The following is a 27,825-nucleotide window of genomic DNA, read 5'->3' as shown; positions in this document are numbered from 1 at the left end:
AAGTCAGAGTTACAGAGAGATCCAAAGATGCTAAGCTCCTGGCTTGGAAGATGAAGGAACCCCAAGTCAAGGAATACAGGCAGCCTCCAAGCTAGAGTAGGTCAGGAAATGGATTCTCCCCCAGAACAACCAGAGAGAAACATAGTCCTTTCGATACCTAGATTTTAGCCCAGTGAGAATTCCAACAGTAGGGAGAGAGCAAACTAGCCAAGATGGCAGTGGTCAGGCTCTCTAATCCCATGGCCTCTCGCTCTTGCCCCATGTTTTGTAAATAATTAACATAACAGCCGAGATCACTCATAGCACTAAGCATGCACATCATGAGGTAATCGCTTGGCCATGGACTACTTTTATTATATAAGCTCCACCTCAAAAGCCCTTGGGGCCATGTTATGTGATGTAATAATGGCTGCTTCGTCAGGCAGGAGAGAATAAACATGTCTGCAGTTCAGTCTTCTTAGCTTATGCCTTGCCTACCATGCACTCAATGAATAGTGTGTTCAGTGAGATACAGCGAAACAGTTGGCTCTGTGAGCAGGATCAGCAATACATCAACTTACCAGACTGTAATACATTTGCAGTGTTTGGGGTAATTTGTTACAGTTGCAATAGAAAATTAATACAGGTACATTCATACAATATAGTACCATACAGTCTTCAGAAATAGTAAAGATAATACCTAATGATGTGGAAAGGATTTATGGTATACTTTTAGGACAGAAAGCAGATGGGGAAATACCATGCAGAGCAAAATAAAAAAAAAAAATTTACTTGTTTAGATAAACTTTGAACGATACACTGTAAAATGTTATCATTGTTCTTCATGGATGCTGGAATTTCCCTCCTTATTTCCTGTATTTGCTAGGTTCCTTTCATAATCAGAAAATAAAATGTTGAAAATGATTGACCTTAAAACCTGAGACAGACTATTAGCAGAATTTTATCTCCTTTCAAAATAGTTTTAAGAAAGGAGATTTTAATTCTCTTTAAATGGTAAACTCCTGTAGGTTAGCTTTTGCTTTACTGAATTTCTACATGTCAAACACAGTTTAAAACATAAACAGAGTTAATGTAATGTCCACCTGATTTATTTTTGGATTTTTTTTTTTTAACAAACTAAAGTTTGAAACCTGGGCCTTGTGAAATTATTTTTGGCATACCAAGACTAATATTTGAATATTTTGTAAATGGTACCAGGATTAATTAAAATAACCAGATAGCACCTGCATAGTAACTAAAATCTCAGATGAATGAACTTCATGAGCTTTATGTATGAACATTAGTTGGATAATCCCTTTTCTCTTTCCTTACCAGATTCACTACTGTACCCATCATGTTTAAAAACAAGTCACTGCCTTTCCTTCATGCAGTGTGTGTTTGATTTTCATTAGTGGTGGATTTTATGACTGCTCTTTATATCTGTAGAGAACATAAAGGAAATTAAACTTCCATAAGTTGGATAAAATGCTCAGTGTTTAGTCAAATGCTTTATTTGATGTCAAGTGCATTTTAATAACTATTATTTATCTTTTATATATAAATAAAATGGCTAAACTTTAGTATAAACTGGTCAGGTTCCAAGTTGGTACAGAATGTAAAGATTTAGTGTGTGTATAGTTGCTCAGTCATGTCCGACTCTTTGTAACCCTTAGGACTTGCCAGGCTCTTCTGTTCATTGGATTTTTCAGGCCAGAATACTGGAATGGGTTACCATTTTCCTCCTCCAGGGGATCTTCCCCAGCCAGGGATTGAACCTGCATCTCCCATGTCTCTTGAGTTGCAGGTGGATTCTTTTGAACTGTCAGGGAAACCCTGGGAGGGAACAGACCGGCCACCAATAGAGGGGGCTCCAGCATCGGGCCTGCCTGGGTCAAATGAGGGCTTTAGTTTTCATTCTCCTGGGGCTCCTAGCAAGTTACTTCATCTTCTTGAGCCTCGTTGTAAAATAAAAAGTGGCTATCCTGATCTCCTAGTGTTGTCGGAGGTAAAGGAAATAAATGCCTTTTCCATGTGTAAATAATCAGTAAATGGTGGCTATCATGATCTGAATGCCCTTTTTATCAAGTTGTTACTTTATACAACTTAGGAAAATTCAGTATCTACTTGTGTTTGCATTTTCTGCTGTTACTTCAAGGAATGTTTTCTTACTAAGTGTGATCAAGTAATACATATGTGACAAGAAACTGTGGCTGTATGAAAAGCTGTCTGTCAGAAGTGACAGAAATATCTATGTGATCTCCATGTGGATGATAGTTTTCTATCACCTCATTTGAATGAAAATACGAACCTGCACCCAGTTCCTCCAAACTGCTTTATAAAGGGGATGTGACAGAGAATTACAAAAAGACCAGGGTGCTTTTCAGGGACAAGTTACAAAGAAAAACAAAGTGGTACATGGTTTTGTCCTCAGAGCTCTCCTAGGGAAACAGTGGGAGTCCTGGAACTCATTCTTCTAGATAAATGTGCAAAAAGCAGAAGGCAGGGGGGGATTTAGTCCTTGGTGGATGGGTGTGGGAGTTATAACTTGAAAATCAAATGAAAACAAAAGTGCCTTGCTGGCACTTGCCTTCTCCAATCAAAGTGCTTAATAAGGATCACTATTATGGATTTTTATATATAGGTTGAACCCAAACCTGGGTGTTACGTTTTGAAATAGTAACCATGCCAAAGCCTCAAATACTATTCAATAACAAATACCAAAGCATAAAACAGGGACTTAAAAGTGGTAAGTTTTCCCCAAAATGCTAAATATGACTTAAAGAGCCAGATTAGTCATGTTAAAATGGGGAATAAAAGATAAATTCTTAAATCATATTTAATCAAATGAAATAGCTATGGTTTGCTAATTTGCTTTACTCCTTGGAATAAGTTATTTACTAGCCTGCATGTGGAGACTCTGGGGGACCTTGGGATGCTCTTGAAATATATTTGAACTGTCAATTTTGTGTTAAATGTAGATACAAAATAATATTTCATATGATTCCAAAAATTTATAAGTTTCCACAATCAGTATTTTAACACAGAAATCTGTTTATTAAACCCAACAAAACAAAATTATACCAGCCCTCAATATTTTGAATTTTCAATTAAATAAGCAAATTCTAAATCCACACCTTAAAAGATGTTTGTGCATCTATGTATTTCCAAAATACTCATATTTCAATAAGATTTTCACATTATATTCACCAACAGTATCACAAAAGTTTTTTTTTTTGTTTTTTTTTTTTGTTTACGTAACTGTAAGGAACCGTAATTCTAGAAACACTAGAAGAAAAAAGCATAGCAATGTCCACAGTTACAAGAAAAAGTGCACATTACTTGGTCACAACCACAGTCATTACTTGAAAAACTATATGTAACAAGTAGTTAAGAAATGTCACTGATGCCTTAAACTTATCAAAACCCAAATGACATAAATTTTACATGAAATAAGGCAAATTCAGGAATGCACAAAGAATCTGTAATCCAACCGAAGCTAAACAACAGAAAAAGTGTACAAGAAGCGTAAACGGATGTACTCCTCCCTAAATATTTTAAAAATAGGCTTGCCTCAGTGCACAAAGAACACCATTCATGTGTATCCAACACTATAAAATAAGGGTCAAGTGTGGGAGAGAGGAGGGGACAGTTCATTGTAAGTTGTGGCTATATCCACTGAGAGTTCTTTACATCATTTTTACCTACAAGTGTAAATTATACAAATCGTCTCAGGAGAGGTAATGTCTCTTTTTGGAAACTATTTCTGAAAGAGAAAAGAAAACAACACACACGAGTGCAAATTTTCAGATTGTCACTTGCAACGTCTTTAACATTCAGTCATCAACATCCAATGGCTGCTAGAAGGATGCCCGTAAAACAGCAGCGGCAATCCGGGGAGAGCAGCTGTAAGAAATCAAGGTGTGATTTTTTTTTTCAATGATATGTCTCTTTTGAATATTAAAAAAAATTCTGTGGAGAAACCGCTATGGTAAAGCTGCAGTGCTGAGTGGGATGCTTGAGAACAGCATGAGTGCAGAAATGCAAGCTCCTCTTGGAAGTAGTTCCTGATGTGACGATTTAAAGAACATAGGTAAGGGTATCTTTTCCCCAGCATCAAGTGTTCTTTTTGTAGAAAGAATTTGGAAAGAGGAGAAGGCAAAGGGATGTGGAAAAGGTACTTACAGTAGTTTCTCAAAACAGTTTTCTTTTAGGACCTATGAAAAAGTTACCAAAGTAAAAATGACAATTCTGAATGAAAAACAAGTTTTCTTTTTATAAAAATTACATTTTTTTTTTAAAATACAAGATCCTTTTCATTGCTATATCCTGTAGCAACAAGAAATTTTGGCTTTTTTTTTTTTTTTCCTCCAGATACTGCAGCTTTCAGTCCAGTAAGTCAGTAGCAAATTCCACTAATATTTCAGCTGGACCTTGAACTATTTTTTTATACCACAAGCTTCTTCTGTTTTATCCTTGAATTAGGAATACACAGCCTTTTTTTTTTTTTTTTGCCCCAGATATTTATGCTGGCACACTGAAACAAAAAGCAGTAGGCTGGACACGTTAACGTATCTCAAGTACTTCAGAGGCCAGGGTTCCTTTGAAGCACCGAAACACATCACTTTATGGATCAAGGACAATGTGGCATAATGGAAGTATTTCTCTTAAGACTGTGCAGTTAAGACCAGACGCATCTCTGCTGGGAAATCAAAGTGTCATTAGTGGAAACTGCAAATTTAAACCTCAGTGAAGAGGATCGTTGTTGGACTCAGTTCTGTTGTAAAATAAGATTTTCCAGTTCATCTGCGGAACGCAGTAAAAATGCAGCGGATTCTCGATATCCTGCAACCAGCTGTCTCACTGCGTTGATTTCAGTTGGACTCAGCTGAGGTCTGGAGCTTGAACTGCTAGACGATCCTGAGCTGGTCGCCAACTGCCTCTTCATGCTGAGATCAGTGGGTCCTAGAAAACAATCAGCACAGATGAGACTTGAACAAGTTTTTTCCTAGAATCTTGAACATGAGCACAAAATACATTAGTTGATTTAATTCAGCTATTCTTTCATGAGAAGCTACTGATACCCTTAATCAAATAAATACACCTGCTCTCAGAAAGATAGCTTGCCTGGAAAATCCCAGGGACAGAGGAGCCTGGTGGGCTGCTGTCTATGGGGGTCGCATAGAGTTGGACACGATTGAAGTGATGTAGCAGCAGCAGCAGAAGGATAGACAAGGACACGATGGGAAAAGAATGGTTAAGTTTTTTTAGACTCTGGTCCAACCACTCTGGTGGTTGCTTCTTACTGCATAAAGACACTGAATACCTTAATATTTAAGTTTTCCAAAAAGTACATATTAAATCCATCTTCAATGCATAGGAATTTCTCTAGACTAGTGGAAAATGATGGGAATCATGAACACTTTTTATTTGCTACATTTGTTAACAAATCATTTGGACCTGACTAATTCAGAAGTGAGAAGAGCCTATATGGTGAGGCTAATGACTCCAGATTACAAACTTCACAATCTAGAACAGAAGAAACCGAGGACCACAGGAGTTCAAGGATACATTTAGAGGTCAATAACTTATAAGTGTCACAACAGGGATATGAGTTGGGTATTTTTGTTTCAGGCCAATGCTTTGTATACCAGGTTGACTACACTGGAATTTAGAAGTGTATCACTTTAGAAGTGTATCTTATATATATGATTAGTATAAATAAGACTTGGAATGCTGCTTTAGGTATTGTTAAATACCTGAAGGAGAGAGTGGGATGAATTGAGAGTAGCACAGACATATATACACTACCACGTGTAAAATAGCTAGTGGGAAGCTGTCATATAACACAAGGAGCTCAGCCAAGTGCTCTGTGATGACCTAGAAAGGTGGGAGTGGGAGAGGGGAGGGAGAGATACATGTATACATGTCCAATAAAAACTCCAAAAGTCCAATATTTATTTGCATAAAATAATCATATGTTCACATCACCAACTGGATGGACATGAGTTTGAGCAAGCTCCGGGAGTTGGTGATGGACAGGGAAGCCTAGAGTGCTGTAGTCCATGGGGTTGCAAAAAGTTGGATATGACTGAGCAACTGAACTGAATGATATATCTATTTTTTTATGACATTTTAGAAATTTTTACTGAAAAAGTGATTTAAAACTCTTAAATTATTTGTGTTTTATATGATTATTACTCTTGCCTGGAAAATTCCATGGACCGTGGAGCCTGGTGGGGGACAACTTCATGGGGCTGCAAAGAGTCAGACATGAGTGAGCAACTGAGAGCACACACATATATCTAGGCGTTCATTTTTATATTCTTACTTTTCATTAAGCAATTATTATAATTATTAAATTTATAGTGAGAGCTTAGTCACTCAGTCATGTCTGACTCTTTGCGACCCCATGGGCTGTAGCCTGCTGGGTTCCTCTGTCCATGGGATTCTCCAGGCAAGAGTACTGGAGTGGGCTGCCATTTCCTTCTCCAGTAATAAACTTAAAATCCTTGAAAAATATTCTTAAGCACATAAGTAGAGGCATGCTCCAAAACTGTAGTGATTATAGAACTTGAAAGTATTTTAACAGAATTTTTTCCTAACCATATTATAATTTTTCAGATAGTAAGATTCAATTTCCTAAACTAAAATGAGCGATGTTATTTCATCCTTCTAGTTCTCTGAGGCATAATGAAGACAGGTCAAGATCCATCCCCCTCCACCCTCTCTCCCAAAGGGAGAAAAGGACTTCTGTCAGCCAGGAGGCAAATGTCCCATAAGACGCAAGTAGCTTCACTTGGAATTTAATTAGGACAGAGACAAGAGAGGTACTCAAGAACTCTGACATCTGGGAGAAACTTCTCTCCACTTGTGCCATGGCCTTTCAAAGCTTTGATTTTTTAGCGGGAGTTGGCTGCTATTTGTTCTCCTGTTCACAGAATCATGACACAGATAGAACAGCTGAAAGGGAGAGGCAGGCGTGCCATGCTTGCAAACGGGAATACTGAACAAGCAAATCATTAATAGCTACTGTTTGGGAGATTCTGAGTGGATTAAGAAAGCATCATGACATAAGAGGAGTTTGGGTCTCTGAATGAACCAACTTTAAATTTTACTTCTTTCCTTTACATTCGAGAATCCTAGTAAAATATTTATTTAAAGTATAGTTGATCTACCATGTTTTCATTTCTGTTGTACAGTAAAGTGATTCAGTTATATATATTAGGTTTTCCCTGGTGGCTCAGATGGTAAGGAATCTGCCTGAAGACCTGGGTGTGATTCCTGGATCTGGAAGATCCCCTGGAGAAGGGAATGGCTACCCACTCCACTGTTATTGCCCAGAAAATTCCATGGATAGAGGAGCCTGGCAGGCTACAGTCCATGAGGTCACAAAGAGTTGGACAGGACTAAGCAGCTAAGACTTTCATAAGTATGTACATACATACACATATTTTTCACATTCTTTTCCATTATGGTTTATCCCTGGATATTTAATATAGTTCCCTGTGCTATATAGTGGGACCTTGTTGTCTATTCATTCTATACATAATTGTTTGCACCTGCTAATCCCAAGCTCCCAATTCATCCCTCCCCATTGGCAACCACAGGTCTGTTCTCTGCCTAGTACAAATCTTTATGAAGGAAAATGAAACAGATTTTCCTCCCAGTTACGTAGATATCCAGTATCCAACTGACTGTCAGTTATTTTATAAGGTGTACCATTTTGTGATTTTGCTGCCAAGATGCCGACTGACATCTCGAACTGGAATTGAGAAAGGGTGGGGCAAGGGCTTCAGTTCCTTTTGGGGTGAGGGAGGTTGTGATTTCATTCTAATATTGCAGTTTATGGATAACTCCCCACCTCTGGCTCAAAGGTCTACTCTCACAAACTGCAACATGGCTTTCATTTTCTTTCAGATCATTAGTAACTTTGGCAAACTCTAGATGGCTCAGCAATTGAGAAGCCATTCACAGCTCTACTTTTTTCATTTTGGAAGAAAGTTGACTTCATTACCTTTGTTTTTTTTTTTTTTTTTTGGATCTATAGGATTAGGACTGAGAATATAAATCAGAAGAACAAGGATTTCTTTATGTGACTGCTGATTATTAAAATCTTCAACCTTATGAGGTTGGTTAGTGAAGCAAAAAAAGAAAATATTCACAAATGAATAAATTATTTAACTAGTGACTACTCAAACAGCCCTTCCCTGTTTTTCACTAATATTCATTTCTGCCTCATTGAGTCAGTATCATACTTGAGTGGTTTGGATTAACCCAAACAATATCAGGTAATTAGAATGCATGTCGAGTGTAAAGCAAAATTTAAAAATTTATGAAGATACTGAATTTAAAGAAGTCGAAAACATTCTTGGTGACCTGATCAAATTACAGACAAGGCCACTGAAAAGTGTGGTTCTAGAAGAGCAGAAGCAGTTAATAAGAAAATGAGAAAGGAAAATGTCTCACTAGATGCTTCAAGAGAAAATGACTTGAATATCAAATGTTAAGGCATACATTTAGGAAATGTGACAAGGCCAATTTTCTTTTTGTGGTTCATAACACTTTTTTTCCTATTTTTATTTTTTTTTAAACTTTTATTGTGACAGTTTCATGTGAAGAGCTTAGGGACTCAGTCATACATATATATGTGTATTCTCTCCCAAACTCCCCTCCCATCTAGGCTGCTACATAACACTGAGTAGAGTTCCATGTGCTATACAGTAGGTCCTTGTTGGTTATCCACTTTAAATATAGCAGTGTAGTGCAGCTGACCCTTGAACACATAGGGGTTAAGGGTGCCCACCCTGTGCCATGGTTGAAAATCTCCATGAAACTTCGAATGTGCCTTCTGGCTGCTCTGCCTGTGTAGAGTCAATTAACTGCAAATAGTGTGCATACATGCATGATAAGTCACTTCAGTAGTGTCTGACTCTTTGTGACCCTTTGGATTGTAGCCCACCAGGCTCCTCTGTCCATGGGATTCTTCAGCAAGAATACTGGAGTGGGTTACCATGCCCTCCTCCAGGGGATCTTATTGACCCAGGGATTGAATCCATGTCTCTTATGTCTTATGGATTGGCAGGCGGTTTCCTTATTACTAGTGCCACCTGGGAAGCCATGTGCGACTGTAGTATTTGATATTGGGGGGAGGGGGGAAACTGGAAGAGGATGCACATGGTTCAAATCCCATATTATTCAAGGTCAACTGTATGTAGTATTTTAACCCAAATGATGCAGATCTTAGTGTTCATTCTGAAAAGTTTGTTGTTCAATTGCTCAGTCATGTCCAACTCTTTATGACCCCATGGACTGTAGCATGCCAGGCTTCCCCATCCTTCACCATCTCCTGGAGTTTGCTCAAACTCATACCCATTGAGTCAGTGATGCCATCCAACCATCTCATCTCCTGTTGTCCCCTTCTCCTACTGCCTTCAATCTTTCCCAGCATCAGGGTCTTTTCCAATGAGTCGGCTCTTCACATCAGGTGACCAAAATACTGGAGCTTCAGCAAATATTGTGCATACATGCACGCTACTTCACTTTCTCCTTTGCCTCCTTCCAATGAATATTCAGGGTTGAATTCCTTTAGAATTGACTGGTTTGATATCTTTGCTGTCCAAGGGACTCTCACGAGTCTTCTCTAGCACCACAGTTTTAAAGCATCGATTCTTTGGCGCTCAGGTTTCTGTATGGTCCCACTCTCACATCCGTACATGACTACTGGAAAAACCAAAGCTTTGACTATATGGACCTTTGTTGGCAAAGGGATGTCTCTGCTTCTTAATACGCTATCTACGTTTGTCATAGCTTTTCTTCCAAGGAGCAAGTGTCTTTTAAGTTCCTGACTGCAGGCACAGTCCACAGTGATTTTGGAGCTCAAGAAGATAAAATCTGCTGTTACCACTTTTTCCCCATCTATTTGCCATGATCTTAACTTTTTGAATGTTGAGTTTTATGCAAGCTTTTTCACTCCTCTTTCATCCTCATCAAGAGGCTCTTTAATTCTTCTCTGCTTTCTTTCATTAGAATGGTATCATCTGCATATCTGAGGTTGTTGATATTTCTCCCAGCAATCTTGATTCTAGCTTGTCATTCATCCAGGCCAGCATTTTGCATGATGTATTCTGCGTAGAAATTGAATAAGCAGGGTGACAACATACAGTCTTGTACTCCTTTCCCGATTTTGAACCATCTGTTGTTCTATGTCCAATTCTAACTCGTGCTTCTTGACTTGCATACAGGTTTCTCAGGAGGCAAGTAGGTGGTCTGGTATTCCCATCTTTTTTGCCATTTCCCAGTTTGTTGTGGTCCACACAGTCAAAGGCTTTAGCATAGTCAGTGAAGGAAAGGTGAGCCAGAACTGTTTGAGTCTCCTGCGGAGGTATGGATCAGGAGTGGCCTGCTGCATGGACAGGGGCTTGGGGTGCAGCAGACATGGGTATGGCATAAGCCCTCTTGGAGGAGGTTGCTATTAACCCACCACAGAGCCACCAGAACTTACACAGGACTGGGGAAACAGACTCTTGGAGGGTACAGACAAAACCTTGTGTGCACCAGGAACCAGGAAAAAGGAACAGTGACCGCCACAAGAGGATGACCTAGGCTTGCCCATGGATGTCCAGGAATCTCTGGTGGAGGCAGGAGTTGGCAGTAGCCTGCTGCAGGGTCAGAGGCAGTGAGTTCAGCAGTGCATGCATGAGACCTTTTGAAAGAGGTCTCTATTATCTTCATTACCTCCACAATAGTTTGGCCTCAGGTCAAACAACAGGAAAGAAACACAGCCCTGCCCATCAACAGAAAATTGGATTAAAGATTTACTGAGCATGGCCCTGGCCCATCAGAACAGACCCAGTTTGCCCCTCAGTCAGTCTCTCGCAGCAGGAAGCTTCCATAAGCCTCTTATCCTTATCCATCAGAAGGCAGACAGAATGAAAACCACAATTTTGTTATCCTCTTAATGTATCATTGAGTTCAGTTTACTAATATCTTGTTGAGTTTTCCTCTATGTTCATCAGAAATATTGGTCATTAATTATTTTGGTATCTTTGTCTGGTTTTGGTATAAGCATACTACTATAGAAAATCATCAAATCACAAATGAAGAGAGAAAAAGAACAAAGGACAGAGAAATTATAAAATAGCCAGAAAATAATTAACAAAATGGCCATAAGTACATACTTATCAGTAATTCCTTTAAATATAAATGAACTAAATTCTATTATCAAGAGATATATAGTGGCTGAATGGATTAAAAAAATAAGACCCATCTAAAGGCAACCAGTCCATCCTAAAGAAAATCAGTCCTAGGTGTTCATTTGAAGGACTGATGCTGAAACTCCAATACTTTGCACACCTGATGTGAAGAACTGACTCATTGGAAAAGACCCTGATGCTGGGAAAGATTGAAGGCAGGAGGACAAGGGGACAGCAGAGGATGAGATGGTTGGATGGCATTACTGATGTCCATCACTTGATGGACATGAGTTTGAATAAACTCCGGGAGTTGGTGATGGACAGGGACGCCTGCTGTGCTGCAGTCCATGGGGTTGCAAAGAGTCAGACATGACTGAGTGAGTGACTGAACTAACTAAATGCTATCTACAAGAAATTCAGTTCCAATGTAAGGATACACATAGACCGAAAGTAAAGAAATTGAAAAAGAGATCCATGCAAATGGAAACCAAAAGAAATCTGAGGATTTCAGGTGTAAAAATAGTTATATTTACATCAGATAAAATAGCCCTGGAGGAGGGTATGGCAATCCACTTCAGTATTCTTGCCTGGAGAACCCCCATGGACAGAGGAGCCTGGAGAGTCACAGAGAGTTAGACATAGCTGAGCAACTAAGCACAGATAAAATAGACCTTAAGACAAAGATTGTAATAAGAAACAAAGGTGGTCTTCACATAATGGTAAAGGAATCAATACAGCAAGACAATATAACATTTGTATATATGTATAACATTTGTATATGTGTATATATGTATGTACTTATATATAAAGCAAGTATTAACATACTTAAAGGGAGAAATAGCAGTGCAATATGGTAGGAGATTTTAATATCCCACTTAAATCAATGGATAGATCATCTAGACAAAATCTGTTAGGAAACATCAGCCTTAAATAACATAATAGATAATTGACTTAATGGACATATATGGAATATTCCATCTCAAGTGCACATGGAACATTCTTTAGATCATATACTAGGCCATAAAACTAGCCTTAATAAATTTCAGAAGATTAAAATCCTATCAAGCATTTCTGATCACAGTGTTATAAAACTGGAAATCAATTACAAGAAAAAGCACTAGAAAATTGACAAATATGTGGAGATTAAGTCACAGCTACATAACAACTAGTGGGTCAGAGAATAAAAGGAAATCAGAAAACACCTCAAGACTAATAAAAATAGAAATGCAACAAACAAAAACTTATGGGATACAGCAACAGCAATTCTAAGAGGGATGTCCATAGTGATATATGCCTACATCATGAAACAAGAAAGATCTCAAGTCTAGACCTCAAGGAACTATAAAAGGAGCAAACTAAGCCCCAAGTTAGCAGATGGAAGGAAATAAAGATCAGAGTGGAAATAAATGAAGTAGAGACAAAATAGACAATAGAAAGATGAAAATAACAACTATTCTTTTGAAAAGATTTCAAAAAGTGACAAACTTTTAATTAGACTCATTAAAAGAAAAGAGACTCAAATAAATGAAGTCAGAAATGAAAGATATCATAGAAATACAAAGGATGATAAGATACTTCAAAAAATCACATGCCAACAAATTAGACAACCAAGAGCAAATGGATAAACTTGTATAAACTCAACCTACCAAGACTGAATCATGGAAACCTAGAAAATCTCAGTAGACCAATTACTGGTAAGGAGATCACATCAAAAATCTTTGAACTAAAGTCTAGGAGCAGAAAATTTCACTTCTGAATTCTACTATACATTCAAAGAACTAATACCAATCCCTCTCAAACTCATCCCCAAAACGGAAGCGATGAGAACAATTTCCAAGTAATTTTTACTAGGCCAGCATTACCCCAATACCAGGTAAGACTCATCCTCACTGGGCCTTTTAAAAGTCTCTTGAATATTTTTATATAAAAATAAATTCTAGCTTTTAAAAAAACTACCCTTCAGCTGTACCCCCACTTTGTTCCAGCTAACACCCTGTGCAGAAAGCTCTTGCTTGTTTCCATATCTTTGTTGACTATTCCTATGGGGGCATTTGCCCTCCCCTGCCCAACCACTATTTCTTCTAAGTTGGGACACAGTGGTGCAGCAAGAAAAGCCAGGAATGGTCTGACTTGGGGCAGGCCAGTTAACCCGTCTGGAACTCGGTTTCTATAGCTAAAAAATGGGGCAAGTTATCTTACTGTGCTGTCCCACCAGACTGCAGAGAGGCTCCGAGAGAGAGAGTGAGATTCTAGCATGGAGACAGGTGCTGGGAGACAGTGTTCTGCTCACTCTGTCACCATTGCAATCCTCACTGCCCCCTTCCTCTGAGCCCCCACAACCCTCATTTGTACTTCCAACTTTGTTATTTATTAAAAAGTCCCCATTAAATATATATTAAAAATTATAACAAGGAACTATCAGAAAAGGAATGCAAACAATCACTTTTAATATCACATCAAAAATAATAATAATATACTTAGGAATAAGCTTCACCAAAGAGGTGAAAGACATATACTGAGAATTACAAATCATTAATAAAGGAAACTAAAGATGATTCAAAGAAATGGAAAGATATAGCACGCTCTTGAATTGGAAGAATTAATACTGTTAAAATGGCATGACTACCCAAAGCAGGGGCTTTCCAGGTGGCACTAGTGGTAAAGAACCCGCCTGCTAACGTAGGAGATGTAAGAGATGCAGGTTCAATCCCTGGGTCAGTAAGCTCCACTGGAGGGAGGGCACAGTAACCTACTCCAGCATTGCCTGGAGAATCCCATGGATAGAGGACCCTGGTGGGCTACAGTCCATGGGACTGGGCAGAGTTCAATATGACTGAAGCAACTCAGCACATATGTACCCAAAGCAGTCTAAAGATTTAATGTGATCTCAATCAAATTACCCATGACACTTTTCACAGAACTAGAATAAATGATCTTAAAATTTGTACAGAACCATAAAAGACCCAGAACTGCCAAAGCAATCCTGAGAAGAAAGAAAAAAAGCATGAGGCATAACCCTCCCAGGCTTAAGACAGTACTACAAAGCTACAGTAGTCAAAACAGAGTGGTGTTGTCACAAAAACAGACATACAGACCAATGGTACAGAACAGAGTGCCCAGGAAAAAACCCCATACATCTGTAGCCAATTAATCTTCAAAAAAGGAGGCAAGAATACAAAATAGGAAAGAGTCTCTTCAGCAGGTAGTGCTTGGAAACTTGGACAGCAGTGTGTAAATAAGCAAATTCAGAAAATGTCTTCACATCATACACAAAATTCCTACACACAAAAATAAACTCAAAATGGCTTAAAAACTTAAACATAAGGTATGACACTATTACAAAACTCCTAGAAGAGATCATAGGCAAAACATTCTCTGGCATAAATTATACCAATGTTTTCATAGGTTGGTCTCTCAAGGCAATAGAAATAAGAACAAAAATGAACAAATGGGACCTAATCAAACTTAAGTTTTTACACAGCAAAGGAAATTATAAACAAAATGAAAAGATACTCTATGGAATGGGAGAAAATATTTGCAAACAATGCAAGTGACAAGGGCTTAATTTCCAAAATATATAAACAGCTCATACCATTAAATAACAACAACAAGAAACCCAATTGAAAAATGGGCAAAAGACCTAAATAGACATTTCTCCAGAGAAGACATAGAGATGGGCAACAGGCACATGAAAAGGTACTCAACTTCGCTAATTACTAGAGAAAGGCAAAATCACTGCAGATGGTGATTGCAGCCATGAAATTAAAAGATGCTTGCTCCTGGGAAGAAACGTTATGACCAATCTAGACAGCATATTAAAAAGAAGAGACATTACTTTGTCAACAAAGGTCCATCTAGTCAAGGCTATGGTTTTACCAGTGGCCATGTATGGATGTGAGAGTTGGACTGTAAAGAAAGCTGAGAGCTGAAGGATTGAAGCTTTTGAACTGTGGTGTTGGAGAAGACTCTGCAGAGTCCCTTGTACTGCAAGGAAATCCAACCAGTCCATCCTAAAGGAGATCAGTCCTGGGTGTTCTTTGGAAGGAATAATGTTGAAGCTAAAACTCCAATACTTTGGCCACCTGATGTGAAGAGCTGATTCATTTGAAAAGACCCTGATGCTGGGAAAGATTGAGGGCAGGAGGAGAAGGGGATGACAGAGGATGAGATGGCTGGATGGCATCACTGACTCAATGGACATGAGTTTGGGACATGGACATGGGACATGGTTTGGGAGTTGGTGATGGACAGGGAAGCCTGGCGTGCTGCAGTTCATGGGATCACAGAGTCAGACACAACTGAACTGAGAGAAATGCAAATCCAGACTACAATGAGATACCACCTCATACCAGTCAGAATTACCATCTTGAAAAAGTTTACATTTCTTTTAAGATCAGGAGCAAGACAAGGGTACCCACTCTTGCCAATGTTATTGAACATAGATTTGAAGTCCTAGCCATGGCAATCAGAGAAGAAATGAAAGGAATCTAGATTGGGAAAAAAAAAAAAAAAAGTAAAACTCTCATTGTCTGCAGACAGCATGAAATTATACATAAAAGTCCCTAAAGGTACTATCTGAAAACTAGAGCTAATCAGTAAATTTAGTACAGTTGCAGGATACAAAATCAGTACACAGAAATCCCTTGCATTCCTATACACTGGTGGTGGTTTAGTTGCTAAGTCGTGTCCGACTCTTGTGATCCCATGGACTGTGCCATCCCTGTCAGGCTCCTCTGTCCATGGGGTTCTCCAGGCAAGAATACTGGAGTGGGTTGCCATTTCCTTCTCCAGGGGATCTTCCTGACCCAGGAATCAAACCCAGGTCTTCTGCATTGCAAGCAGATGATTTACCAACTGAGCTATATGAACAATGAAAAATCAGAGAAATTAAGGAATCAATCCCATTTACCATAGGAACCAAAAAAATTACCTAGGAATAAACACACTCAAGGAGACAAAAGACCTGTATACAGAAAGCTATAAGACACTCATGCAAGAAATCAAAGATGATACAAACAGATGAGATATATCATGTTCTTAGATTCAGTTCAGTTCACTCAGTCATGTCTGACTCTTTGTAACCCTATGGACTGCAGCACGCCAGGCTTCCCTGTCCATCACCAACTCCTGGAGCTTACTCAAACTCATGTCCATGGAGTCAGTGATGCCATCCAACCATCTTACCCTCTGTCATCCCCTTCTCTTCCTGCCTTCAATATTCCTAAGCATTGGGGTCTTTTCAAATGAGTCAGCTCTTCTCATCAGGTGACCAAAGTATTAGAGTTTCAGCTTCAGCATCAGTCCTTCCAATGAATATTCAGGACTGCTTTTCTTTAGGATGGACTGGTTGCATCTCCTTGCAGTCCAAGGTACTCTCCAGAGTCTTCTCCAACACCACAGTTCAAAAGTGTCAATTCTTTGGTGGTCAGCTTTCTTATACTCCAACTCTCATAGCCGTATAGGACTACTGGAAAAACCATAGCTTTGACTAGATGGGCCTAGATGGACTCTTTGAAATCCCATGGACTGTACAATCATGGAATTATCCAGGCCACAATACTGGAGTGGGTAGCTTTTCCCTTCTCCAAGAGATCTTTCCAACCCAGGGATCGATCCCAGGTCTCCCGCATTGCAGGTGGATTCTTTACCAGCTGAGCCACAAGGGAAGCCCAGGAATATTGGAGTGGGTAGCCTATCCCTTCTCCAGCATATCTTCCCAACCCACTAATCAAACCAGGGTCTCCTGAATTGAAGGTGGATTCTTTACCAACTGAGATATCAGGGAAGCCCCGTTCTTAGGTTAGAAGAATCAATATTGTGAAAATGACTATACTATCCAAGGCAATCTTCCAGATTCAATGCAATCTTTGTCAAATTCCCAATGGGATTTTTCATGCAACTGGAACAAAAACTTTCACAATTTTCATGGAAACACTAAAGACCCTGAATAGCAAAAGCAACCCTGAAAAGGAAAAATGGAGCTGGAGGAATAAACCTGACTTCAGACTGTACTACAAAGCAACAGTCATAAAGATAGTATAGTATTTGCACAAAAAATATAAAAATAAACCAGTGGAACAGGACAGAAAACCCAGAGATAAACCCCACCTGTGGGTACCTTATCTTTGACAAAGGAGACAAGGATATACAATGGAGAAGAGACATTCTCTTCAGTAAGTGGTGCTGGGAAAGCTGGACAGCTATGTGTAAAAGAATGAAATTAGAACACTGCCTAACCAACATACCCAAAAATAAACTCAAAATGGAAATGAATTCAAGACTTAAATTTAAGACCAGAAATTATAAAACTCTTAGAGGAAAACATAAGCAGCATACTTTTTGATATAAATTGCAGCAAATCCTCTTTGACCCACCTCCTAGAGTAATGGAAATAAAAACCAAAACAAATGGGACCTAATTAAACTTAAAAGCTTTTACACAAAAAGGAAACAATAAACAAGATGAACAGAGAACCCTCAGAATGGGAGAAAACAAATGCAAATGAAGCAACTGACAAAGGATTAATCTCTATATAAGCAGCTCATATAGCTCAATATTGGAAAAACAAATAACCCAATCAAAAAACAAGCAGAAGATTTAAATAGACATTCCTCCAAAGAAGACATACAGTTGGAAAATAAACACACAAAAAATGCTAAATATGACTCATCATTAGAGAAAGGTACATCAATACTACAATGAGGTATCACCTCACACTGGTCAGATGGCCATCACCAGAAAATCTACAGAAACTAAATGCTGGAGATGGTGTGGAGAAAATGGAACTCTCTTGCACTATTGGTGGAAATGTAAATTGATATAGCCACTATGGAGAACAATAAGAATATTTCTTTAAAAAACTAGAAATAAAACTACCACATGACCCAGTAATCCCACTGTGGGCTTATACACTGAGAAAGCCATAATTTAAAAAAAAAATGTACCCCAATGTTCATTGCAGCACTGCTCACAGTAGCTAGAACATGGAAGCAACCTCTACATATCCTTTTACAGATGAGTGGATAAAGAAGTTGTGGTACATGTATAAAATGGTATATTATTTAGCCATGAAAAGGAAGAAATGTGTCAATTCTAGTGAGGTGGAGGAACTTAGAGCTTGTTATACAGAGTGAAGTAAGTCAGAAAAAGAAAAACAAATATATATTGAAGCATATAAATGGAATTTAGAAATGGGGCTTCCCAGGTGGTAGGTAAAGAATCTGCCTACCAATGCATGAGACTGCAAGATACGTGGGTTCAATCCCTGGGTTAGGAAGATTCCCTGGAGTAGGAAATGGCACCTTATTCCAGTATTCTTGCCTGGAAACTGCCATGGGCAGAGGAGCTTGATGGGCTATAGTCCAAGGGGCTACAAAGAGTTGTACACAATTGAGCACATGGAATCTAGGAAAATGGTATTGATGAACCTATTTGCAGGACAACAATAGAGACACAGACTTAAAAAACAGACTTGTGGGCATTGTGTGGGAAGGAGAACCTGGGACAAATCGAGAGAGTTGCACTGAAACATATACATTACCAAATGTAAAATAGATAGTCAATGGTAATTTGCTGTATGATGAAGGGAGCTCAACCTGGTGCTCTTTGACATCCTAGAGGGGTGGGATAGGGGCTTTGGGAGGGAAGGGACATATGTATACCTATGGCTGATTCATGTTGTACAGCAGAAACCAATACAGAATTGCAAAGCAATTATTCTCCAGTTACAAACATAAGGGAAAAAGTTTACAAATGAGAAATGCTGGAAAGGGTGTGGAGAAAATGCAACCCTCCTACACTGCTGGTGCAGATGTAAACTGGTTCAGCTACTGTGGAAAACAGATGGAGGTTCCTCAAAAAACTAAAACTAGAGTTGCCATATTATCCAGCAATCCCACTTCTGGGCATATATCCAGAAAAACCTATAATCTGAAAAGATACATGCACCCCTATGTTCATAACAGCACTATTTACAATAGCCAAACAACCTAAATGTCCATCAACATTTATATATATACGTGTGTGTGATGTGATGTGTAAGCAAGCATGTGTGTGTATAATGTATTATTCAGCCATCAAAATTAAATAATGCCATTTGCAACAATATGGATGGACCTAGAGATTATCATATTAAGCAAATGCATGTCAGAAAGACAAATACAAACACCATATATCACTTATATGTGGAATGTAAAATACAGTACAAATCAACATATCTACAAAACAAAAACAGACTTGTAGGTATAGAGGAGATTTGTGGTTGCCTAGTGAAGAGGCTAGGGGAGGGGAAGGAATGGAAGTTTGGGATTAGCACAGGCAAACTATTATATATAAGATGGATAAGCAACAAAGTCTTATTGTATAGCACTGGAACTATATTCAATATTCTATGACAACTCATAATGGAAAAGAATAAGAAAATGTATGTACATATATTTAAATGAGTTAGTTTGCTATATAGAAGAAATTAACCCATAATTGTAAATAAACTTACTGTAAAGATTTTATATACATATATACACACTTATGTATGTATGCATACTTACCTGTATGCAGGTCAGGAAGCAACAGTTAGAACTGGACATGGTCTTACGTTTAGATCTTTAATCCATTTTGAGTTTATTTTTGTGTATGGTGTTAGAAAGTGTTCTAGTTTCATTCTTTTACAAGTGGTTGACCAGATTTCCCAGCACCACTTGTTAAAGAGATTGTCTTTAATCCATTGTATATTCTTGCCTCCTTTGTCAAAGATAAGGTGTCCATATGTGTGTGGATTTATCTCTGGGCTTTCTATTTTGTTCCATTGATCTATATTTCTGTCTTTGTGCCAGTACCATACTGTCTTGATAACTGTGGCCTTGTAGTAGAGCCTGAAGTCAGGTAGGTTGATTCCTCCAGTTCCATTCTTCTTTCTCAAGATCGCTTTGGCTATTCGAGGTTTTTTGTATTTCCATACAAATTGTGAAATTATTTGTTCTAGCTCTGTGAAGAATACTGTTGGTAGCTTCATAGGGATTGCATTGAATCTATAAATTGCTTTGGGTAGTATACTCATTTTCACTATATTGATTCTTCCAACCCATGAACATGGTATATTTCTCCATCTATTAGTGTCCTCTTTGATTTCTTTCACCAGTGTTTTATAGTTTTCTATATATAGGTCTTTAGTTTCTTTAGGTAGATATATTCCTAAGTATTTTATTCTTTCCGTTGCAATGGTGAATGGAATTGTTTCCTTAATTTCTCTTTCTGTTTTCTCATTATTAGTGTATAGGAATGCAAGGGATTTCTGTGTGTTGATTTTATATCCTGCCACTTTACTATAGTCATTGATTATTTCTAGTAATTTTCTGGTGGAGTCTTTAGGGTTTTCTATGTAGAGGATCATGTCATCTGCAAACAGTGAGAGTTTCACTTCTTCTTTTCCAATTTGGATTCCTTTTATTTCTTTTTCTGCTCTGATTGCTGTGGCCAAAACTTCCAAAACTATGTTGAATAGTAGTGGTGAGACTGGGCACCCTTGTCTTGTTCCTGACTTTAGAGTAAATGCTTTGAATTTTTCACCATTGAGGATAATGTTTGCTGTGGGTTTGTCATATATAGCTTTTATTATGTTGAGGTATGTTCCTTCTATTCCTGCTTTCTGGAGAGTTTTTATCATAAATGGATGTTGAATTTTGTCAAAGGCTTTCTCTGCATCTATCAAGATAATCATATGGTTTTTATTTTTCAATTTGTTAATGTGGTGTATTACATTGATTGATTTGCAGATATTGAAGAATCCTTGCATCCCTGGGATAAAGCCCACTTGGTCATGGTGTGTGATCTTTTTAATGTGTTGTTGGATTCTGATTGCTAGAATTTTGTTAAGGATTTTTGCATCTATGTTCATCAGTGATATTGGCCCGTAGTTTTCTTTTTTTGTGGGATCTTTGTCAGGTTTTGGTATTAGGGTGATGGTGGCCTCATAGAATGAGTTTGGAAGTTTACCTTCCTCTGCAATTTTTTGGAAGAGTTTGAGCAGGATAGGTGTTAGCTCTTCTCTAAATTTTTGGTAGAATTCAGCTGTGAAGCCGTCTGGACCTGGGCTTTTGTCTGCTGGAAGATTCTTGATTACAGTTTCAATTTACGTGCTTGTGATGGGTCTGTTAAGATTTTCTATTTCTTCCTGGTCGAGTTTTGGAAAGTTGTACTTTTCTAAGAATTTGTTCATTTCTTCCACGTTGTCCATTTTATTGGCATATAATTGTTGATAGTAGTCTCTTATGATCCTTTGTATTTCTGTGTTGTCTGTTGTGATCTCTCCATTTTCGTTTCTAATTTTATTGATTTGATTTTTCTCCCTTTGTTTCTTGATGAGTCTGGCTAATGGTTTGTCAATTTTATATATCCTTTCAAAGAACCAGCTTTTGGCTTTGTTGATTTTTGCTATGGTCTCTTTTGTTTCTTTTGCATTTATTTCTGCTCTAATTTTTAATGGATTAAAGATCTAAACATAAGACCAGAAACTATAAAACTCCTAGAGGAGAACATAGGCAAAACACTCTCTGACATACATCACAGCAGGATCCTCTATGACCCGCCTCCCAGAATATTGGAAATAAAAGCAAAAATAAACAAATGGGACCTAATTAACCTTAAAAGCTTCTGCACATCAAAGGAAACTATTAGCAAGGTGAAAAGACAGCCTTCAGAATGGGAGAAAATAATAGCAAATGAAGCAACTGACAAACAACTAATCTCAAAAATGTACAAGCAAATCCTACAGCTCAACTACAGAAAAATAAATGACCCAATCAAAAAATGGGCCAAAGAACTAAATAGACATTTCTCCAAAGAAGACATACAGAGGGCTAACAAACACATGAAAAGATGCTCAACATCACTCATTATCAGAGAAATGCAAATCAAAACCACTATGAGGTACCATTTCACACCAGTCAGAATGGCTGCGATCCAAAAGTCTACAAATAATAAATGCTGGAGAGGGTGTGGAGAAAAGGGAACCCTCTTACACTGTTGGTGGGAATGCAAACTAGTACAGCCACTATGGAGAACAGTGTGGAGATTCCTCAAAAAACTGGAAATAGAACTGCCTTATGATCCAGCAATCCCACTGCTGGGCATACACATTGAGGAAACCAGAAGGGAAAGAGACACGTGTACCCCAATATTCATCGCAGCACTGTTTATAATAGCCAGGACATGGAAGCAACCTAGATGTCCATCAGCAGATGAATGGATAAAGAAAGCTGTGGTACATATACACAATGGAGTATTACTCAGCCATTAAAAAGAATACATGTGAATCAGTTCTAATGAGGTGGATGAAACTGGAGCCTATTATAGAGAGTGAAGTAAGCCAGAAGGAAAAACACCAATACAGTATACTAACGCATATATATGGAATTTAGAAAGATGGTAACAATAACCCTGTATACGAGACAGCAAAAGAGACACTGATGTATAGATCAGTCTTATGGACTCTGTGGGAGAGGGAGAGGGTGGGAAGATTTGGGAGAATGACATTGAAACATGTAAAATATCATGTAAGAAACGAGTTGCCAGTCCAGGTTCAATGCACGATACTGGATGCTTGGGGCTAGTGCACTGGGACGACCCAGAGGGATGGTATGGGGAGGGAGGAGGGTACAGGATGGGGAACACATGTATACCTGTGGCAGATTCATTTTGATATTTGGCAAAACTGATACAATTATGTAAAGTTTAAAAATAAAATAAAATTTTAAAAAAAGGAAAAAAAATAAAATAAAAGAATATTGACACACACACACACACATACACACACATACAAAGAACTGGACATGGAACAACAGACTGGTTCCAAATAGGAAAAGGAGTACATCAGGGCTGTATATTGTCACCCTGCTTATTTAACTTCTATGCAGACTACATCATGAGAAACGCTGGGCTGGATGAAGCACAAGCTGGAATCAAGTTTGCTGGGAGAAATATCAATAACCTCAGATAGGCAGATGACACCACCTTTATGGCAGAAAATGAAGAGGAACTAAAGAGCCTCTTGATGAAAGTGAAAGAGGAGAGTGAAGAAGTTGGCTTAAAGCTCAACATTCAGAAAACTAAGATGGCATCCAGTCCCATCACTTCATGGCAAATAAATGGGGAAACAGTGGCTGACTTTATTTTTCTGGGCTCCAAAATCACTGCAGATGGTGATTTGTAGCCATGAAATAAAAAGACGCTTACTCCTTGGAAAGTTATGACCAACCTAATTAGCATGTTAAAAAGCAGAGACATTAATTTGTCAACAAAGGTCCGTCTAGTCAAGGCTATGGTTTTTCCAGTGGTCGTGTATGCATGTGAGAGTTGGACTATAAAGAAAGCTGAGCACAGAAGAATTGATGCTTTTGAACTGCGGTGCTGGAGAAGACTCTTGAGAGTCCCTTGGACTGCAAGGAGATCCAACCAGTCCATTCTAAAGGAGATCAGTCCCGGGTGTTCATTGGAAGGACTGATGTTGAAGCTGAAACTCCAATACTTTGGCCACCTGATGCAAAGAGCTGACTCATTTGAAAAGACTCATGCTGGGAAGGATTTAGGGCAGGAGGAGAAGGGGATGACAGAGGATGAGATGGCTGGATGGCATCACCAACTCAATGGACATGCAATTTCATGCAAAGATGGGCACAATAAAGGTCAGAAATGGTAAGAACTTAACATAAAGCAGAAAAGATTAAGAAGAGGTGGCAAGAATACATAGAAGAACTGTACAAAAAAGGTCTTAATGACCTAGATAACTATAATGGTGTGGTTACTCACCTAGAGCCAGACATTCTGACATATGAAGTAAACTGGGCCTTAGAAAGCATTACTACGATAAAAGCAAGTAGAGGTGATGGAGTTCCAGCTGAGCTATTTCAAATCCTAAAATATGATGCTATTAGAGTACTGTAGTCAGTATGTCAGCAAATTTGGAAAACTCAGCAGTGGCCACAAGACTGGAAAAATGAGATTTCATTCCAATCCCAAACAAGGGTAATGCCAAATACTGTTCAAACTACTGTACAATTGCACTCATTTTACATGCTAGCAAAATAATGCCCAAAATACTGTAAGCTAGGCTTTAGCAGTAGGTGAATGCAGAACGCAGTACAAGCTGGATTGAGATAAGACAGAGGAACCAGAGATTAAATTGCAAACATCCGTTAGCTCATAGAAAAAGCAAGGGAATTACAGGAAAAAAACATGTACTTCTGCTTCATTGACTACACTAAAGCCTTTGACTATGTGGATTACAACAATCTGTGAAAAATTCTTAGATGGGAATTCCAGTCCACCTTAACTGCCTCCTGAGAAACCTGTATGCAGATCAAGAAGCAACAGTTAGAACCAGACATGGAAAAATGGACTGGTTCAAAATTGGGAAAGGAGTATGTCAAGGCTATATATTGTCACCCTGCTTATTTAACTTATATGAAGAGTACATCATGCAAAATGCCAGACTGGATTAATCACAAGCTGGAATCAAGATTGCTGGGAGATAAATCGACAAACTCAGATGTGTAGATGACATCACCCTAATGGCAGAAAGTGAAGAGGAACTAAACATCCTCTTGATGAGGGTGAAAGAGGATTGTGAAAAGCTGGCTTAAAACTCAACATTTAAGAAAATAAGAGAATGGCATCTGGTCTCATTACTTCATGGCAAATAGATGGGGAAAAAGTGGAAACAGTGACAGACTTGACTTTCTTGGGCTCCAAAATCACTGTAGATTGCGGCTGCAGCCATGAAATTAAGACACTTGCTCCTTGGAAGACAAGTTGTGACAAATCTAGACAATATATTAAAAAGCAGAGACATCACTTTGCTGACAAAGATCCGTGTAGTCAAAACTTTGGCTTCCCATTAGTCATGTTTGGATATGAGAGTTGGACCACAAACAAGTCTGAGTGACAGAGAATTGATGCTTTTGAACTGTGGTGTTGGAGAAGACTCTTGAGAGTCCCTTGAACATCAAAGAGATCAAACTAGTCAATCCTAAGGGAAATCAGTCCTGATGCTGAAGAGTCAATATTTTGGCCACCTGATGCAAAGAGCTGACTCGTTGGAAAAGACCTTGATTCTAAAAAAGATTGAGGACAGGAGTAGAAAGGGGTGACAGAGGATGAGATAGTTGGATGGCATCACTGTCTCAGTGGATATGAGTTTGAGCAAAGTCTGGGAGATGGTGAATGACAGGGAAGCCTGACATGCTACAGTTTATGGTGTCACAGAGTTGGACATGACTTAACAATTGAACAGTAAAAGTAATGTTTTTATATATTTATATGTATACTGACATCACTTAGCCATAAAAAGAGAAAGTCATCTTGCCATTTGTGATAACATGAAAGTACCTTGAGGGCATTTTGCTAAATGAAATAACTCATAGAAAGACATACTATTTGATCTCAGTTCATGCAGAATTGGACCCAGAAAAACACTAGGAAAACACTTCTCCTGTTTTGCATATAGGGTCATTGTTACCATCTTTCTAAATTCCAAATATATGCATTAATATACTGTATTGGTGTTCTTCTTTCTGGCTACTTCAGTCTGTATAATAGGCTCCAGTTTCATCCACCTCATTAGAACTGATTCAAATGCATTCTTTTTAATAGCTGAATAATATTCCATTGTGCATCTGTACCACAGCTTTCTTATCCATTCATCTGCCAATGGACATCTAGGTTGCTTCTTTTTTTTTTTTTTTGCTAATAGTTTCCTTTGATGTGCAGAAGCTTTTAAGTTTAATTAGGTCCCATTTGTTTATTTTTGCTTTTATTTCCAATATTCTGGGAGGTGGGTCATAGAGGATCCTGCTGTGATGTATGTCAGAGAGTGTTTTGCCTATGTTCTCCTCTAGGAGTCTTATAGTTTCTGGTCTTACGTTGAGATCTTTAATCCATTTTGAGTTTATTTTTGTGTATGGTGTTAGAAAGTGTTCTAGTTTCATTCTTTTACAAGTGGTTGACCAGATTTCCCAGCACCACTTGTTAAAGAGATTGTCTTTAATCCATTGTATATTCTTGCCTCCTTTGTCAAAGATAAGGTGTCCATATGTGCATGGATTTATCTCTGGGCTTTCTATTTTGTTCCATTGATCTATATTTCTGTCTTTGTGCCAGTACCATACTGTCTTGATAACTGTGGCTTTGTAGTAGAGCCTGAAGTCAGGTAGGTTGATTCCTCCAGTTCCATTTTTCTTTCTCAAGATTGCTTTGGCTATTCGAGGTTTTTTGTATTTCCATACAAATTGTGAAATTATTTGTTCTAGCTCTGTGAAGAATACTGTTGGTAGCTTGATAGGGATTGCATTGAATCTATAAATTGCTTTGGGTAGTATACTCATTTTCACTATATTGATTCTTCCAATCCATGAACATGGTATATTTCTCCATCTATTAGTGTCCTCTTTGATTTCTTTCACCAGTGTTTTATAGTTTTCTATATATAGGTCTTTAGTTTCTTTAGGTAGATATATTCCTAAGTATTTTATTCTTTCCGTTGCAATGGTGAATGGAATTGTTTCCTTAATTTCTCTTTCTGTTTTCTCATTTTTAGTGTATAGGAATGCAAGGGATTTCTGTGTGTTGATTTTATATCCTGCAACTTTACTATAATCATTGATTAGTTCTAGTAATTTTCTGGTGGAGTCTTTAGGGTTTTCTATGTAGAGGATCATGTCATCTGCAAATAGTGAGAGTTTCACTTCTTCTTTTCCAATTTGGATTCCTTTTATTTCTTTTTCTGCTCTGATTGCTGTGGCCAAAACTTCCCATCTAGGTTGCTTCTATGTCCTAGCTATTGTAAACAGTGCTGTGATGAACATTGGGGTACACAAGTCCCTTTCAATTCTGGTTTCCTCGGTGTGTATGCCCAGCAGTGGGATTGCTGGGTCATATGGCAGTTCTATTTCCAGTTTTTTTAAAGGAATCTCCACACTGTTCTCCATAGTGGCTGTACTAGTTTGCATTCCCACCAACAGTGTAAGAGGGTACCTTTTCTCCACACCCTCTCCAGCATTTATTGTTTGTAGACTTTTTGATAGTAGCCATTCGGACCAGTGTGAGATGGTACCTCATTGTAGTTTTGATTTGCATTTCTCTGATAATGAGTGATGCTGAGCATCTTTTCATATGTTTGTTAGCCATCTGTATGTCTTCTTTGGAGAAATGTCTGTTTAGTTCTTTGGCCCATTTTTTATTGAATAGTTTATTTTTCTGGTATTGAGCTGCATGAGCTGCTTGTATATTTTTGAGCTTAATTCATTGTCAGTTGCTTTGTTTGCTATTATTCTCTCCCATTCTGAAGGCATTTTCACCTTCCTTATAGTTTCTTTCATTTTGCAAAAGCTTTTAAGTTTAATTAGGTCCCATTTGTTTATTTTTGCTTTTATTTCCATTTCTCTGGGAGGTGGGTCATAGAGGATCCTGCTGTGATTTACATCACAGAGGGTTTTGCCTATGTTTTCCTCTAGGAGTGTTATAGTTTCTGGTCTTACACTTAGATCTATAATGCATTTTGAGTTCATTTTTGTGTGTGGTGTTAGTGTTTTAGTTTCATTCTTTTACAGGTGGTTGACCAGTTTTCCCAGCACCACTTGTTAAAGAGATTGTCTTTTTTCCATTG

The 27,825-nt window shown here is 38.3% G+C and overlaps 1 protein-coding gene across 9 annotated transcripts in view; it reads right to left on the bottom strand.

The window, feature by feature from the left end:
* Positions 1-3,009: 3,009 nt before the first annotated feature.
* NOL4 (nucleolar protein 4) overlaps positions 3,010-27,825 on the bottom strand; it is a 461,126-nt gene continuing 436,310 nt past the window's right edge. For all 9 annotated transcript variants that reach the window (XM_061399646.1, XM_061399638.1, XM_061399639.1 and 6 more), the window contains one exon: positions 3,010-4,941. In XM_061399646.1, coding sequence (XP_061255630.1) covers positions 4,748-4,941 — 194 coding nt within the window. In that variant the 3' untranslated portion in view covers positions 3,010-4,747. The remainder of the gene's footprint in view (positions 4,942-27,825) is intronic.

This window comes from Bos javanicus, chromosome 24 (genome assembly GCF_032452875.1).
Source record: "Bos javanicus breed banteng chromosome 24, ARS-OSU_banteng_1.0, whole genome shotgun sequence".
NCBI classification, from domain to species: domain Eukaryota; kingdom Metazoa; phylum Chordata; class Mammalia; order Artiodactyla; family Bovidae; genus Bos; species Bos javanicus.
This window is presented reverse-complemented; position numbering and strand designations above follow the sequence as displayed.